The following is a 17,072-nucleotide window of genomic DNA, read 5'->3' as shown; positions in this document are numbered from 1 at the left end:
AAACGTTTTACGTGAAGGTGAACACACACCAAACTCGAGGTCGTCATGACATGTCTATAAAATTGGCTACACGTATATAATCATGCATGCTCGCTATAAAGTTGCTTTGTTTAACCACACCGCTAGAGCACGTTAATTTATTCATCATCGGCTATTGTGTGTCAATCATTTGGTAATTTTGACATATAGTCTTAGAGACGAAAACCCTCTACATTTTTCCATTGGTAGCAAGGGATCTTTTATGTGCACCAGTCTACAGACATGATAACACACACCACAGTCTTTGACAAACCAATCGTGGCGCACTGGCTGACTCACCGACGGGGATCGATCCTAGATCTACCGCTCATCAATCGAGCGCTTTACCACTGGGCTGCATGCGTTTTGCTTTGAGGGTGTATACTACCAAATCAAATCCCATAGACGACAATAGTAACATATGCGGCTAAAACTCCTACCTGCAACGTATCAACCCCTTACACTTAAAGTGAATCAGAAAAAAATGGGGGTCAAGCTGCTCGTTTCTGAGATAACGGGTAGCGTCTATGACTACCCTAGTTTCGCACAAAATTCGAGTACTTTTTTTTACAGGTACCCCATACATGTTTCAAGCACAAGGCTACTTGACACATTGGTACTAGATGAAATAAAATTGCACATTTATTTTACCCAGATGAAACTATTATTTTTTACAACCAACACACTCACATTTATAACCAATCACAGGACTTGTGGTGTTCACTTCTCTATCAAAAGTTGGGTGCACCTCCAACTTAATTACATCCTTTACTGCACATGCACCTGCCAATACACACACGAATAGATGAATGTAGTACACATAAACACACGCGCGTGCATAAGCGCACACACACACACACACACACACACACACACACACATATACATACATAATTAAATTTAAAAAGTACATTGTGCTGCCAAAGTTGAAACTTTCATATTATTCGTTTGTACTTCTGTTTACTCTTTTGGGCGGATTCTCGTTCCAGCCAGTGCTCGACAACTGCCTTAACAAAGGCCGTTGTATGTACTATCATGTCTGTGGGATGGTGCATATAAAAGATTCCTTGCTGTTAATCGAGTAGCCCATGAAGTGGCGACAGCGGGTTTTCTCTCTCAATATCTGTGTTCGGCCGTAACCATATCTCTGACATCATATAACCGTAAATAAAATGTGATGAGTGCGTCGTTAAATAAAGCATTTCCTTCTTCTTCATATTGAGCGGAACAAGCTACTGTTTTACTAGGAAGGGTATGAATATCAATAAATATAAATGAAGATGATTAATATTCAGGCCACGGGGCCTGAAGTCTGCTGCCCAACGCGCGGGATTTAGGTTACTCGGTTTTGTGCTCAATTGAGGTGCATGGGTCGAAGGATCGAATCACCTCGGTGGATCCCTTCAACTGATTGGGTTTTTTCTCGTTCCAATCAGTGCACCACAACTGGTCAAAGGCCGTAGTATGTGCTTTCCTCTTTCTGGGAAAATGCATAAACAAGATCCCTTGCTGCATTAAGGAAAACTGAAGCGTGTTTCTTCTAATGACTACTAGTCAGAATGACCAAAATGTTTGACATCCAATAGCCGATGATTAATTAATCGATGTGTTCTAGTGGTGTCGTTAAACAAAACAAATTTTAACTTTAACATTATGCGATTAGTCGTTGCGAACTGTCACATGCGATGTGTCTGCCCTACAAAAATCGGAACGTATAAGACTAAAGTTGTTCCGATTTAGGTGTTCTCACGGTACGATTCGATCGCATGGTACAAGTCGGTGCGACTAATCGCATAATGAGAACGCCCCTTTAATAGTCCACCAGTGTCTTAACAAAAACAGTTTAAAAAACCCTCACCTAACGCCATGCCAACAGGATATCCGAAACCAACGGGATCGTTGACTCCCAAACCGTACGTCATGATTCCAACTGGGACGCTGCTGCCGGTGTTGACAGTCAGAGTCTTCGACGTCTGTTCCACTGTCGCCACGACGTAGTCACACGAGGGTATGTTAACAAACACGAAGTTCACGCTCGTGCTTAAACCAGCAACGTCATCCTTCTGGACAACGACTGTAACATAGTACTTCACTGGGATGGGTAAATCCATCTGGTAGCTAACAAACGTCTTGGGTAGGTACTGCCTGGTTGATGGTACAATAGAGAGGAAAGGGTCTCCCAATCCTACATTGTCGCCGGCATGTTTTCCTTTGGCGATTAGAACAACCAAAACTGGTCTGGTAGAAGTAATGCACAGCTGACCAGTAAGAAGAGTATCGAGTTCAACGAAATCACCCCTGTTGATGGAAAATGTCTGTCCATTGCTGCTGTTCACAGTCGTGTCGTTGTCCTTGGCAACGATGCGATATAAAGCACCCGTATCTCTTCCACCGAGGTGGTGGAGAACAAACGAGTTGCCAAAGGTCTGTGTCGGGGGCAGCATTTCCTCCAGCTTGTCGCAGCCGTCTTTACTCAAGGGAACTTTGGCGCATTTATGACCAACGAGCACTGTGATTGGTTTGTTGCTCGTGACGATTGTTCCGGTAAAGTCGCCCGTGCAGGCCGTGCCGATGACGTCATAACGATTCAACGAGTACGATCCTTCCTGACCATTTCCCAGCTGGGAACCGCTACACGTACCACCGTCTGCCAGTTTGAAGTTGATTTTAACTACCGTATCATCTTCTACGGCAGCGACCACTATCCTCCCATCGTTGTTTCCGGCAACAGGATACGAAACAGTTATGTACTCTGTAGACAGGGCTTTCACCGGTATAGCGTGGTACCCGTCTGTTGATATTTTGTAATAGTTGAGGGTATGCACACTGATTGGTGATGTCGATGATATGTACAATGATTTCTGCTCGACAGCCAGGTCACTGGAATACCTTAGTGTATTGTCGGGAAGCGAGACTTGAACCGACGTGCCACCCGGCACGAACATGCTTGTGGATGTGACTAAGAGATTGTTCTGTATCGTCACACTAGCATTCCGTTCCGCTGACAGCCGGACGTAGAGGGCGCCGGTGCTATACAAGTTCCGGGTGAAGGTGATGAGGAATTCCGTCCCAGTGTAATCTACTGTCGTGAAACCTGGAAGTAAAATATTCACAAATAACACTGACCTGTTGGAGGGAATTCTGGGTGGAGTAAGTGGGCAGTGATGTACCTAACCTGGAATTATTAGAACGGAGCCGTAGGAACAATATCTGAAGTTGGGGGAGGCACAACCTCTAGTGTAGGGGGCACAATCTCTAGTGGGATGGGCACAAAATGAATCGGGTCAGAGTAATATAGATTATTCTCAACTTGGACAAGAAAAGCCTTATTAAAGTAAACAGGACATTTTTCTGAGGGAGTTTGTTGTGGTGGTGGGGTGGAGTGGTGGCACCTCCAACACGCTAAACAACAGGCTGTAAGCTTTCAAATTATTAGATTATTTTAATTTATTCTGGTACATTTTAAATCTAACTGTTCTTACATTTTATAACCCATTTTGGCAACGGTGGTGGACGTCTTAACAGCCAACACCTACACCTACCGCCTACTCCAATAGCTTTGTATATTGCCTTGCTATATAAACAGCAACTATTAGCTATTGAATAATTATAATAATTGTAACAATTGGGATACAGAATGAGAGAAAAAAGCCCTTGCCAGTGTAAGATTGAAAACAAACCTTTGTTTTTAAAAATTACCTAGGCTTTCAGTTACCGATGACCAGTATAAGATGATTTATATACCCCCCCCACCCCACCCCCCAAAAAACCCCACACAAACACCCCCCCCCCCCAAAAAAAAACCCACCCAAAAACAAACAACCAAACAAACAAAAAGCAAACAAACAAACAACAAACAAACAAACAAAAAAATCCCCACAAAAAACCCATACACACCTAACAAACAAAAACCTTCAAGCATGCAAGTAAACAAGCAAACAAACAAAAACAAAAATAACAACACAATCAATACATATACTACATTGCTAAATTTGTGCAGCATAAGCTGGAACCAGGATAACACAATGGGATCGGCTCACCCTACAACTCATCACTACAAAAGCAAATATAAAGCATATATTAATAACAGAACATCATTTGTTCCACTTTTACATCCCGATAAAACTAATAACACATTCTTCGTGCCTAGATACTGCAAATATTAAAATAGATGTAATTATGTCTGATAGCATTTGATGAAGCATAAAATGTTTTTCGCTAGCCAAATAACATTACTTGCACTATTTGTTTGAAAGTAAACATCTCTCCCCCCCCCCTCTCTCTCTCTCTCTCTCTCTCTCTCTCTCTCTCTCTCTCTCTCTCTCTCTCTCTCTCTCTCTCTCTCTCTCTCTCTCTCTCTCTCTCTCTTGTTTTTTAAAAACTGTTTTGTTTTAGTGTATAGATATTGGTAGACGACAAGGCTTTGAAGACGTCATTTGGACCTAGTAGACCTACTCATAAAAAAAAGCAAAGTCCCCTCCTCCCCCCCCCCCCCCCCCCCCCTCCCCTTCCGGTCTTGGACACATTCGGTTGGAAATGTAGAGAATGTGCCTACGACAGGGTTGCTTGAACCTTCGGTGGATGTAAGCAGTGTTAGATAGTTCTTTGATAGATAGATTAGTAAAGTTGTAAAATAAAACGGCATTCGCCATTCTAACCTTCGTAGGAACGAAGGAAATGTTTTATTTTAACGACGCACTCAACACATTTTATTTACCATTATATGCCGTCAGACATATGGTCACGGCCCAGTACCTACCAGCTTCAACTCCGATGGCTTAACCACTACACAGTCGAGGTCGGTAATAGAAAACGATGTTGTCTTTTATTGTGCTATGCACACACCGTTTGTTCAAACACATTCTCACACACTGGAATGGCAATCTACGACAATGGTGTAAAAGTAATAAAACTAAAAATATCGGACATTATTCGCTTAAAACATTTTCAAACACAGAAACTGTATACGATCACCCAAGACATGTCAATACGGCCACAAAGCCTTCATCTTTTATAAAAGGTGATCTAGAATGCATTACCAAAAATCGTTATACCTATTAGACTTTTTAAAGGCGCCCATCAGTGTTTGGCACCAGATTTATGCGCTCTTTTATGTGTCTGTCAATAAACGAAGAAAAAGAACAGGAGGACGAAAAAACGATGGCTGTTTTCATCTGTAGTAAAATAGAGATTTATGTTTCGATTTAAACATCAAAATATGCCTAAAAATCATTTATTTAAGATACACCTGCGTGTCGTGTCTCTATCTCTATATATGCATATACATATAGACAATGGGCTATGTTTATTGTAGTTCAATGCTGGTATATCAAAGACTGTGATAGAAGCTGTTCTGTTTTAGAAATTACGCTTGTCATACAGTGAACCTTTCTGCTAATGAAAAGAGAGTAGGTTGCTGATATATGGTAACAGTGTTTCTCTTTCATTCTTGACCACGTGTTTAATACTTCATATCCTGTTAAATACATGTAGAAAATACTAACGACCGTACATTACGAGTGAAAGCGAGTGCTGTACGATTAAAAACACGCGCGTTGTATTATAAACAGTCTCATACGGAAACGAGTATAGTGTTTTATTGCACACCAATGAACAAAAAACGCACAGAATAAAGACCGGGAAAATGACGTCGCTTACTAAATGACGTCATTTGACAAAATGACGTCATGTTGTGGTCACTTCTTTTAGCTGTTTATCAATGTGACTTTGTATTCCTACGCCACAATGAATTCCTACGCCACAATATATCAATGAAGTTTACACAAATAATATAAACATATTTAAGTCTAAACTAAATTTTACTCAAATATATATTTTTTTTAAATTATGCTTATAACATTAACACATTATAAGAACTAGCAACAAGTATTTTTCCGATTTAAAAATATTAATCGAAAGAACCATGCGCACATTTTTTGTTTAAAGATCTAATAGTAATAACTCTTTTTACATAATGTGGCCAATTGACATTATTACCTGAAGTAGAAATTTGACAATTTAAATATTCAAACCAGATGTCTGATGGCTAATAACCATTAATAATATAATTAATCCCGGTTATTATGTGTTTATAACATGACGCCTTTAATTCATCGACTCATTATTTACACTGGATGCGTATTATGTACGCACCTCTGCCTAATGTGTATCTGATTGCCATTAGTTATTCACGGTACGCGTGCTAACTACTGATCTGTAAGTATTTAATAAAAACACACATATCATGTTCATTAAATTGTTAACTATCGACCACCAGGCATAACGTCTATTTCCGTAACTGCATAGCCCTGCCATAGATAACATACACATCATTAGATATATAACGCATATAGTGATATAACACTAGGGCTGACAGACTGTTATAGCAGGGCCGGATGCAGGAAATATGTTGGGGGAGGGGGGAAGGACCAAGTCGTGAAAAGGCAACACAAATTAAAAAAATAACAAAACAAACAAATATGAGAGTGAACCATTGTGGTATTACTTGAGCTCAATATTGTGTATAACCGTAGAAACACAGAGAGCTTGTTTTGTTTAACGACACCACTAGAGCACATTGATTTATTAATCATCGGCTACTGGATGTCAAAAATTTGGTAATTTTGACATATAGTTTTAGAGAGGAAACCCGCTACATTTTTCTATTAGTAGCAAGGGATCTTTTATATGCATAATCCCACAGAAAGGACAGCACATACCACGGTCATTGATATACCAGTCGTGGTGCACTGGCTGCAACGAGAAATATCCCAATCCCAAACGGGGAAACACAGAGAGATGCAATTAAGCATTTGGAGGATTTACTAATTAATTACGCATTACGCATTTCCCGTCACATGGGCTACTTCTACCAAAAGGTAGCAGAGTAGCTTTTACATGCACCTTCCTACAAACAGGACAGTGCATACCACGGTCTTCCATGCATCGGTCATAGGGGATGATTGTAACGTGTGTGGGGCGGGGGATTTTCCGTAGGCGAACTATCACGTAATCTATCGCACTAAGTCTTTATGGAACGCTCTACCACTGGGCTACATTCCTCCCCGAAAATTAAGGAACGGGAAAGTAGGGCTTCGTATTTTGTCATGTCTTTGGGAATTAGCTGATTATAACTTATTTATTATTCTTGCCCACTGGACTAAATCTTTCTTGCCCACTGGACAGGGTTAGCCAGCTTTTGCACGGTGCTAAAAAATCCTGTCTGACCCTAGGGCTAGATAAATCTTTCTCACATCTCTAGCCATGCAAGACAGACCTATTCCATGATGTCAGCCCATGCGGAATAAATCTTTCTCTGATCCTCAGCTATATAGTACATAGTTATCCCATGAAAGAAAGCTATGTAAGAAATTTCTCTCCTACATGGGATATCACGCGCACTCCTTTAACATGACGTCGTTGGTAATATATAACGTCATATTAATGTGCGATGGTGACATGAGGTCATTAGTTTTAAATTAATAATTTTTTTGCTAAAACCTTCAGTTTAAAAGCTTTCTTTTCAATTTGTAGTGTTAAATTTTACATGACCCCATATGATGGAGTCTATTATTCATGCCCACTCGACAGGGTTATCCAACTTTTGCACGGTGCTAGAAAAATCTGTCTGACCCTAGGGATAGATAAATCTTTATTACTCATGTGGTTAAACATATCTTGGTACATATCAAAGTGATACATCCCACTTGGCGTTACGCAACACTTCGACGTCATCGATTGGCGCACTACAACCCTACAGGAACATCAACCAAACCGGTTGAGTGATATAAATTAAGATCGATTATGGTTAATAAATAGGATATTAAACTCGCTACCATTTCGTATCATGTTTATGTCCCTCGTGAAATAAGTTTCATTATCACTCGCTAAAGCTCGTGATAATTGAAAATTATTTCACTCGGGACATAAACACGATACGAAATGGACGCTCGTTTAATATCCTATAAGCCTGACCCGAGAGCTAGACGATTTCTACATACGCGTGATGTCATAACTCATGTTTTACATGTCGTTGTAGGTAAAATGTTTACGAATCGTTCTACAATAAACAAAACGTCGTTTACCAAATTAATGTTTTGTTACTGATAATTAAATGGGCAAGAAAACGAATCAATGACCGTTGTCAGGTATAGATAAGGCAGTTTCAACCATCGGGACAAAATGTTTTTGTAAGGGCCTCTGTAAACCTCGGCCCTCACAAACAAAACAATTGTCTCTCGGGTTGAAATTACCTTATCTATACTTCACGACGGTGATAGATACTTTTATTCTAGGTCCAGTGGTGCATTTCCATAACAGGCATGATCATAACTACGTACGTAAATGGTCATATGTATAATTAATGTCCAGCATAAAAACACAAAATTCATCAAGGGATATAAACTAGATATATTCTGTTTTCCTCCGAACTCCCAGCATTCACTGAATCTCGATAAAGGGACGTCACCAGTCATTCGTGACGACAATCGAAGCGAAACTAATGTGACAGGAGATAATTTTAAAGGCGGTACTGTTAATATTTCATAAACATTCCATCTCAAGGAAGAGAGTTTCCTTTCACAAAAGATCGGCACACGTTTTAATCAGCGGCTGAGAGGTGTCTTATATACAGGATAATAAACGTATTTCCAGTTATTACCAAATTTATGTCCCGAGTGAAATAATTTCCAGTTTTCACAAGCTATTGCGAGTGACAAATAAAAATAATTTCACGAGGGACATAAATTTTATAATAACTGGTACCGGGTTTGGTATTCTATTTGTCACGGGGATTCTATAATACCCGTAACTGAATAAAACACGATTGTCCAAATATCTCTCCTAACTGTATATCTATTAGATCTCTCTGTAACAGGCAGTTATACACGCTGTGGCTCGTCTCTAGGTATGATCAGAGATAAGATCTTATAAAGTATATATTATTATAGCAAGTTTAGTTCACTAGAAAACACAACAAAAACACAATACACTTTGGAATCTGTATTAACCTACGCTGACAAATGTACTGCCGCTGTAGTTAATTAATAACAACAATAATAACAACCCAGGAACTGATCACTTAATTAGTTAATCTCTAGGTGTCTAGTTTACACAATATGCTAATCACATCACCGTGACACAACACCCACACGTGTGATAATTGAGAAACGCTGCCAGGAGAACTTAATTAATAAAGGAATTACAGCACTATTCCTAACTGGTTAATTTTTAATTAACCCTTACTACTCGTTCAGTAACCTTGTAACACAGAATTAATACTGGTACCTATCACAATAAAGACAATAACCTACAGTTTACCTAGGTCTTCTAGGATGACTGGCTAAGCTTTATATTACCAAATACTCGTATAAATATAGAACAATAAGTCTACGATTTACTTCGTCAGATGACCGAAGACACTGTCTAAAGAATATTGGTATAATACAGTATTAAAATATTTAAAGTCACATCAATCACATCAAGGTTATACACAGAGCAGAAATATATATTTACCAAAGTCCCGTCTGAACTAATATAGATCGTTCAGTGGACGACGACCGTGCCCCTGGATACCTTCCTATGTTTCTCCAAATAACTCTAAAACACTAGCTATTTATTATAAATCGAATATCGCCTGGGAGTACATCGCGGCACCGAATCTTATCATGTGAGTTTCCACCACGACCAGAGTCAGTATATTTCCTCTGATCGTCAGACTGGCTGACGCCGATCGTTGCCAAATCACGGTTGTAAAAACCGCACTCGCGGAGGTATTACGTAACTACTCGCCACATGGCCTCCGCACCTGCTCTGGGTGTGTATTAAGCACAGAACACGACCACCGTCGCGCAGAGGTATTACGTAACAAGTTGCCCATCTGGCTAAGTGCATTTGGAACTGCACACGATCCTCTAAAACAATTAATATCGCCACAGGCGAAAAGAAATTAAGAGCATGTACCGTCACACTATTCATTACCTGAGCTGGGTGGGGGTTTTCTCGAAAAGCCTTTATTTTCGACACACATGCATAAAAACAATATAAACCATTTTACGCACTGTTCTGAATATTGCTATAACTTTGTTATTTAATCACGTTCATAGATAATTTTCAAAAACAAAAGTTCTCTTTATTCTGGTACAAAATCTATAATGAATTGCATTAAAATGACATTTTGTTATAAATTTAACACCAAAAAACAGACAGCCGTAAACGCCAACTCTTTAAACTACATGACGTTATTGTGTGTTTGCCAAATTGTGATGACGTAATAGTTAGTACCGCCAAGGTCATTGGTTTGTAAGCGTCAAATCATCCAATAGTATTGTTCGTTAAACCAATACATGATAATTTCTCAGTGAGAAATTATTCTTTTTATTTTGCCCGTTATGAGTGCCTGCTGGAGTAATACATATGATTCAGAGAATGGAAGAAAAAACTGACTGCCGTCATAATTATGTACATGAATTGCTGATTAGCAGCAATAATTTCGTATAATTATGCACTTTCCTTCAGTGATAATGGTACATACCACGATATATGCCAGTCGTGGAGCACTGACTGTACATCCACTAAAGAGGTTCGACCCTACTGTTAATAGCGTGCTAGCCGAACCTGATTTTGGTTTGTTTTTCCTTTCTTTTTATTGTTGTTGTTTTCTTTTCTTTTTTCTTTTTTTGTGTTTTTTCTTTTGTCATAAGAAGAATGTAGACGCATTATATATATATATTGTCAAACTTCGATAATTCGATCTTGAAGGGGACGACGAAACAGTTCGAGTTTCAGGGAGTTTGAGTTTTCGAAATTAATATATAAGAGTTAAAATTAGCTGGATGTTTTCGCTTAATATTGTAAGAAGTGTGCACATCACTGCCTACTTCTCAACTCTGAAAACTATGCATCGCCAGTTGAAAGGCGAATTAATATATAACTGTCACCCCACCCCTTTTGTTGGCATCTTCCGACTCCTGTGATACACTTATTTTGCGTATATTGTAAAAGTAAGTAAATGATTTTGCAGATGTCAAAACATTGCGGAACGTAACTAACCAATAAAACACTGAATGCCGAATAACACTCAGTAGATTTGTTCACAAAATTGTTTTAATAATTTTTATCATTTTAAATAAGAAAACTCGTTAAAAAGCACTAATGCAAATAAGGAACTAACATTTATTTTAAAAACAAAAGCGCTAACAATTATTACAAGTGCTCTTTGAAGTTAACCAGACTGTATCTGAATTATGTATGAAGCCATGTACGAACAATTCAATTCTTTATTCATTCAGACCATATACATGGTACATGAGGTAATATAATATTTACGAACACCGACACCCAAACACAGGGAAAGTGCGTTCCGCGTAGCCGGCGATCTATTATTCTGTAATTATCACCTTAATCCTTGACAGCCCAGACCACCCCGAGTCAGGCGCGCTTCGTCTGATTGACTTGATTGACAAGTCAATCGTTTTTAAAATATTACCAGCAACGACAGTTTGATCAATCCACACGCGTAGAGTTTTTGAGATGCATAAACAATTAAAACTTTATGGCGGGACTAAAGAATTATGTCGAGAGGTCGAGGTTATCGAGTGTTCGAATTTTGAGTTTTCGAAGGTCGTTATTACTAGTTTGTATAGCAATTCGGCCGGGACCGTCGCTTCATACATACAGACATACATACATACATACAGAGTCTACGTTAATCGGTATTTGTCGAGGCTCAGCCGAGGCAAATACCGATTAACTAAATGAGGGTTATATTTTACTTATTAAAAGACACGTGTATCCGATGGCACTTCTCAAATAACATTTCCACTCGGTATTTAATAAATAATAGTACTAATGTCGCCTCCATATGACATCGTCACGATTAGCACAAATTAGTTTGAGGTCACGCATTTTAACTAAATCTTATGAAAAGGTTACGTTCAGGTTGGCTTGTAAACAAATTACCCATTGACAGCAAAACATAGTACATACCTTTAAATTTGCACACCATTATTATACGGGTTAGTACATTGAATTATCGCATGTGTTTATGATATGGATATCATGTGTAAGTTATAGGATAAAATTAAAATACTAAATTATGTGATTTAAGAACTCATTTTGATTTTTTAAATGATATTAATATAATAATAATATTTATAAAACTACACTATTAAAACAACCACTCACCTCCTCCAGGGATGACAGTCACGAGCAAATACAAAACCTAAAGGACAAAACACACATAAAACTGGGTAAGTTTTACACTTTCATTAAAATTGTTCATACGATATAACAAAGCGGTTTTGGCATCATACAAGCTACAACATAGTAATATATATTTTCAATGGTTTCTTTGTTCTTGTTGTTTTTTGTGTTGTTGTTTTTCTTTCTGGGATTTTTGTTGTTCTTTTGCTTCAAATAATAACATTTACGTTTAGTCACACACATTTATTTCTGAACGCATAATCACCCCACAGCTCAGCATGTTTACCGTTTATCTGGAGAACATGTTTACGATCATTTAAATTATTCTGAATTCTAACACATTCTGGGGAGTCAGTAGGATATATATATATTTCTATACGGTACTTAAAAACAAAAAAGTTGAACGTTTTTTTGTTTAACGACACCACTAGAGCACATTGATTAATCAATCATCAGATGTTGGATGTCAAACATTTTGATAATTCTGACACGTAGTCATCAGAGGAAACCCGCTACATATTTCCATTAGCAGCAAGGGATCTTTTATATGCACTTCCCACAGACAAGAAAGCACATACCACGGTCTTTAACCGACCAGTAACGAGCAAAAATCCAATCAGTTGAATAGATCTACCGAGGTGGTTCGATCCTACGACGCAAGCACTTCAGGTGAGAACTGAACTGACTGAGCTAACCAAGAACACGCAAGACACTAAATTTCAACAAGACGTATCATACATTGTTTTTAAAGGAACGTATACTTTTCTTTATATAATTTTGTACATATAATACTTGTAATTTCATTAGAAGCTTATGACTCCACTGCAATATTGAAGTTTTTACAGGAAGAAATATTATTTCCTATTTTAAAAACATTGCTTTAGTCTAGTACATTCTTGGATACATTACTTCCAAGCTTTTAAGTTACAACTTTATGTTTTAATAATAATGATAACAACAATAACAATAACAACAATAAGAAGAAGAATAGTAATAATAATAATAATAATGTTATTATTATTATTATTATTATTATTATCAATTATTATTTTCATCATCATAATCATCATCTAGTACTCAAAATGTAAATAAAATGTTTTAAAAAGCTACCATTAAAACTTACGCTTTGAAAATACTCCATCTCTCAAAACGTAATCAGCTTTCTATTCGGAGCCCACATCGATGCAGTCCTATAACGTGACGCGATGTTTTACAGTTGTCAACACAACCTGTAAGTATTGTCGCCAGTAGGTACCCGTGTCGCCAGGCTCAATGTTGCATATTTCCACCCAGCGGAGCCACTGTATAATTGATGATGGCGGACAAACACTTCATTAAATAATCAATTCCATTCTGTGTGCTTTTTGCTTCATCATTATCTTGTCATCCAATATGATATATTATTTGGTTAAACCTAAATATAACCCAACAAACCCAAAATGACATTTCTAAATGTGGTCAGACGAAAAGCGACACAATGCAAGCGGATGACTACAATGATCGATCGCATTTGCATTTTTCCTCAATAAAGCATGGATTTACGTAGATAATGTTTTTCATAATTAATAGACTGGTGCATCCCAGAACCAAACTAAATATTTTTTAGGACAAACTTCTGTAAGTGGATTACTGTTCATATGGTTATACTAATCAAAATAAGCCTTGGGGCCACCTGGATTTCGACTCCAAATTCAAGATGGCCGCCAAAATCCAAAATGGCCGCAATACAAAGTTTCTCGTCTTGCAGATGTATTTAGGGGTTTTCGAGGTCAAGGAAGTCATTTATGAAGATATTGAAATTGTTGGAAGCAAACTGTAGATATTAAATGCCGATTTGCAGCTGTTAAACTGTTTAACAGCTAAAAAAATATTTCACTATTGACATACTAGCAGTTAAATAATTGAAAGACACATGTACTTAGATATCAACCGTTTATTCTTTATTCAGTAGTACATTATTACTATCTAGTTGACAGAAAAAAGATAAAGATTGTTTATAGTTAGTGTTTTGGTTTTAGCATTCAAACTAGGATCAATATGCTGTATGCAAACAATGTACTCTAATGAAGTTTTACTTTAAACTAGATCTACTAATTTGAATTAATCTTTGATTCAGAGTCAAACACAATTTTAGCCCTAGAAATAAATGTCAGAGTCGGAATCTTAAGCATTCTGATTGGCTATCATTCTCAATGTTGGAGGTACTTGAAGTTGTGTTAGTGCTATCACTGTTTTGTAGTTCATCTTCATGTTCACCTAAGTAACCAATCGAATCATCAAGAGACTTCACAGTTTCGTGTCTTCTCTTCTTCTGACGAGGTCCAGATAGGTCTCGCACAACATCTTCTTTGTCTGCTTCATATCCGCCATCTGGTTTCTGTTTTGGTCGTCTGCTGGCCTTCGTCAAAGATGGAGGAAATTGAGGACCAGTAAACCATATCGGTCTGATGCTGTATTCTGTTTGTTGCCAGCCTCGGTCGTCTAGAGCAGGTTGGTAGATGTTCTGCTCCAAGCATTGTCTCCAAATAAAAGTTTGAAAATCACTTCTTTTGACATGCTGTACACAAATGCTCTCATCAGGAATAAGAGTATTGCTGGATTTTATCTTTTGTTTTTCATACATTCTGACACGGGTACCAGCAAATGTTTCACCTTCCCTTCCACCATACATAATTGTTTGCAAATACTGTTTTGCTGAAGAGAGATCATTCACAGAAATATCGGAAGTTCCCAAAGTAGACAGGAGACAGCCCTTCTTCAGATTCATCATTCTTTTAAATGGTTTTACCTTTCCAATACCAAATGGAAAGGAAGTTGTGTCACAACCTGTTATACTGTGATAGGCTGGCAACAGCCGGCATAACTCATCTCCATAATAGCGATGGATAGTAGATATGTTAACATACCGTTGGTGGTCAATTTTCATCATCCAGATATTGTCAGCCTTGCTGCATGAATACGCATAGCAGAGAAGAATCAAAATATCTGTGTCTGTTGCTACAACAATGACTGGATTTACCGACTTGGAAGCTTCAAGAATCAACCTTGTATCAGCTTCAGGGTGGTTGCATGAAGGCAACTGCTCAACAGCTGAAGGAGTTATTAGCCAAGTCTCTTCTTCTTCTGTTAGCTTAAGTGGAATATGTACACTGCTGTTTTTATAATGGTTAACTAGAAAACTTATCAACTGTGTTTTGTTTTCACCATTTCTCAAAAACGAATCCCAGTCTTTTCCTTTTGGCATACTTTGCGCAGCACTTGTGATGTAGATTCGTCTACCAGGTTTACCACGTCTAATTTGAGTCAATTGTTTTACTGTGTTCATGTTGTATGAATCAAATATGATTCCTACACCCAGTGCATCTACGGTATCCAGTGGCATACAAAATTTCAGAAGAACATTTGCATAGTCTCCCCAAGTGTCTTTGGGTGGCACAGATTTTATAGCGGCCATACCATCAATTAACCAATCACATTTCTTTAATGGTTTATTGCAGACAGAATCTGATTCTTCTATCAAATAATTTCTCAGTGCAGCTTTGGACCCTTGCCTTAAGTCATTCTCTGGTGTTGCCAAAGCCAGTGGGATAGATGTCAGTGGATAGGAATGTGCTTCCTCTGGGGAAGTTGTTTTTCCAACTAAAATTCCGAATGCTTGTCTTCTTTCAGAATGTTGACAACGCTTGAAGCTTTCTTCACTTTCTCCATTCCAGTCTTTATATTTTGTTTGGGTATCTTTGCAAATATGATGACCTTATTTTCTCCGGTAGTTGTAAGTCTTTGATCAACAAATTCTTTGTAGCAGCCTTCTCCAACATTTGTTGAAGACAATAGTCCTGCAATTACTTTAGGTTCAATTTCGGCTCTTAGATTTCATGTGACGGGCAGCACCATTCATAAATGGGTCAAAATACTGTTTCAGCTGAAGAACAAGGCTATTAATCCAGTGTTCGTGTTCCCTTCGAGCACTAAGCGTAGTTTCTCTGTGAACTGATGATGTCATGACATCAAGTTTTGCTTGCAGTTTAGTTCGTATTGTGGCCATTAAATGGCTGGTCTTAATGAAGGTATCTGTTGCTGTGTCATTGGTGCTGTAACCTCCTTGCATTGGTCCTCCTCTGACCTTTACTTCTCTGTTTATTGTTGTTTCGGTTATCAGGTCTCCATGAATTGTAGAAAATGGCTCTCCAGATAATGATCCGCCAAAACCATTTTTTACCAGATTATTCCATGCCGCATTGTTACTAATTTCACACATTTCAAGATTGACATGCTGGAATGTCAAATACCTAGCATAATTCATGTGACCAAATGCAAAACATTTAGGTAGCAAAGCCCGTTCTGGTGCCAAATGTCTTTCAATGCAATTTTCTCGAACAGAGCTAATGAGACATAACATCGATGAAACATCCTTTAGGTACTCAACAACCATCTGTGATTGAGTTCCCGTTGTTTTCATTAATAACAAGCACAGGTTTTTAAATTCTTTATGCTGAAGCACAGCCTGGAGCGTTTCTGCAGATGAGTGGTGTCTCAAGTCGGTCAGTAACTGGAGTAACTCAGTGTTAATGCTGTCAGAATTCGTTTGAATTCTAATTCGAAGAAGCGCATTAAATGCCTGCTTGTGAAGGCGGACACTTCTGTAATAGTGACGACCTTCTATTGCTTGATCTACAGAACCATCGGCGATAACTCCTGCATCCACCCACCAGTCTCTGAATCCAAGGCAACCATATTTCTTGTACATTATTTTCAAGCACACAAGAATTGTATGGAATCCGTCAATAAGAGGAATTATCTTATTATATTTTCCATCAAACAGCCACGAAATTATCAACATCTTGCTATTGATA

At 38.2% G+C, this 17,072-nt stretch overlaps 1 protein-coding gene across 1 annotated transcript in view; it reads right to left on the bottom strand.

Moving 5' to 3' along the window:
• LOC121374448 overlaps positions 1–13,360 on the bottom strand; it is a 39,269-nt gene extending 25,909 nt beyond the window's left edge. The window contains exons 1-3 of the mRNA XM_041501550.1: positions 13,343–13,360; positions 12,202–12,238; positions 1,877–3,112 (exon numbers count right to left, since the gene is read on the bottom strand). Coding sequence (XP_041357484.1) covers positions 1,877–3,112; positions 12,202–12,238; positions 13,343–13,360 — 1,291 coding nt within the window. The remainder of the gene's footprint in view (positions 1–1,876; positions 3,113–12,201; positions 12,239–13,342) is intronic.
• Between the last annotated feature and the right edge of the window lie 3,712 nt (positions 13,361–17,072).

Source organism: Gigantopelta aegis, chromosome 6 (genome assembly GCF_016097555.1).
Source record: "Gigantopelta aegis isolate Gae_Host chromosome 6, Gae_host_genome, whole genome shotgun sequence".
Lineage (NCBI taxonomy): Eukaryota > Metazoa > Mollusca > Gastropoda > Neomphalida > Peltospiridae > Gigantopelta > Gigantopelta aegis.
This window is presented reverse-complemented; position numbering and strand designations above follow the sequence as displayed.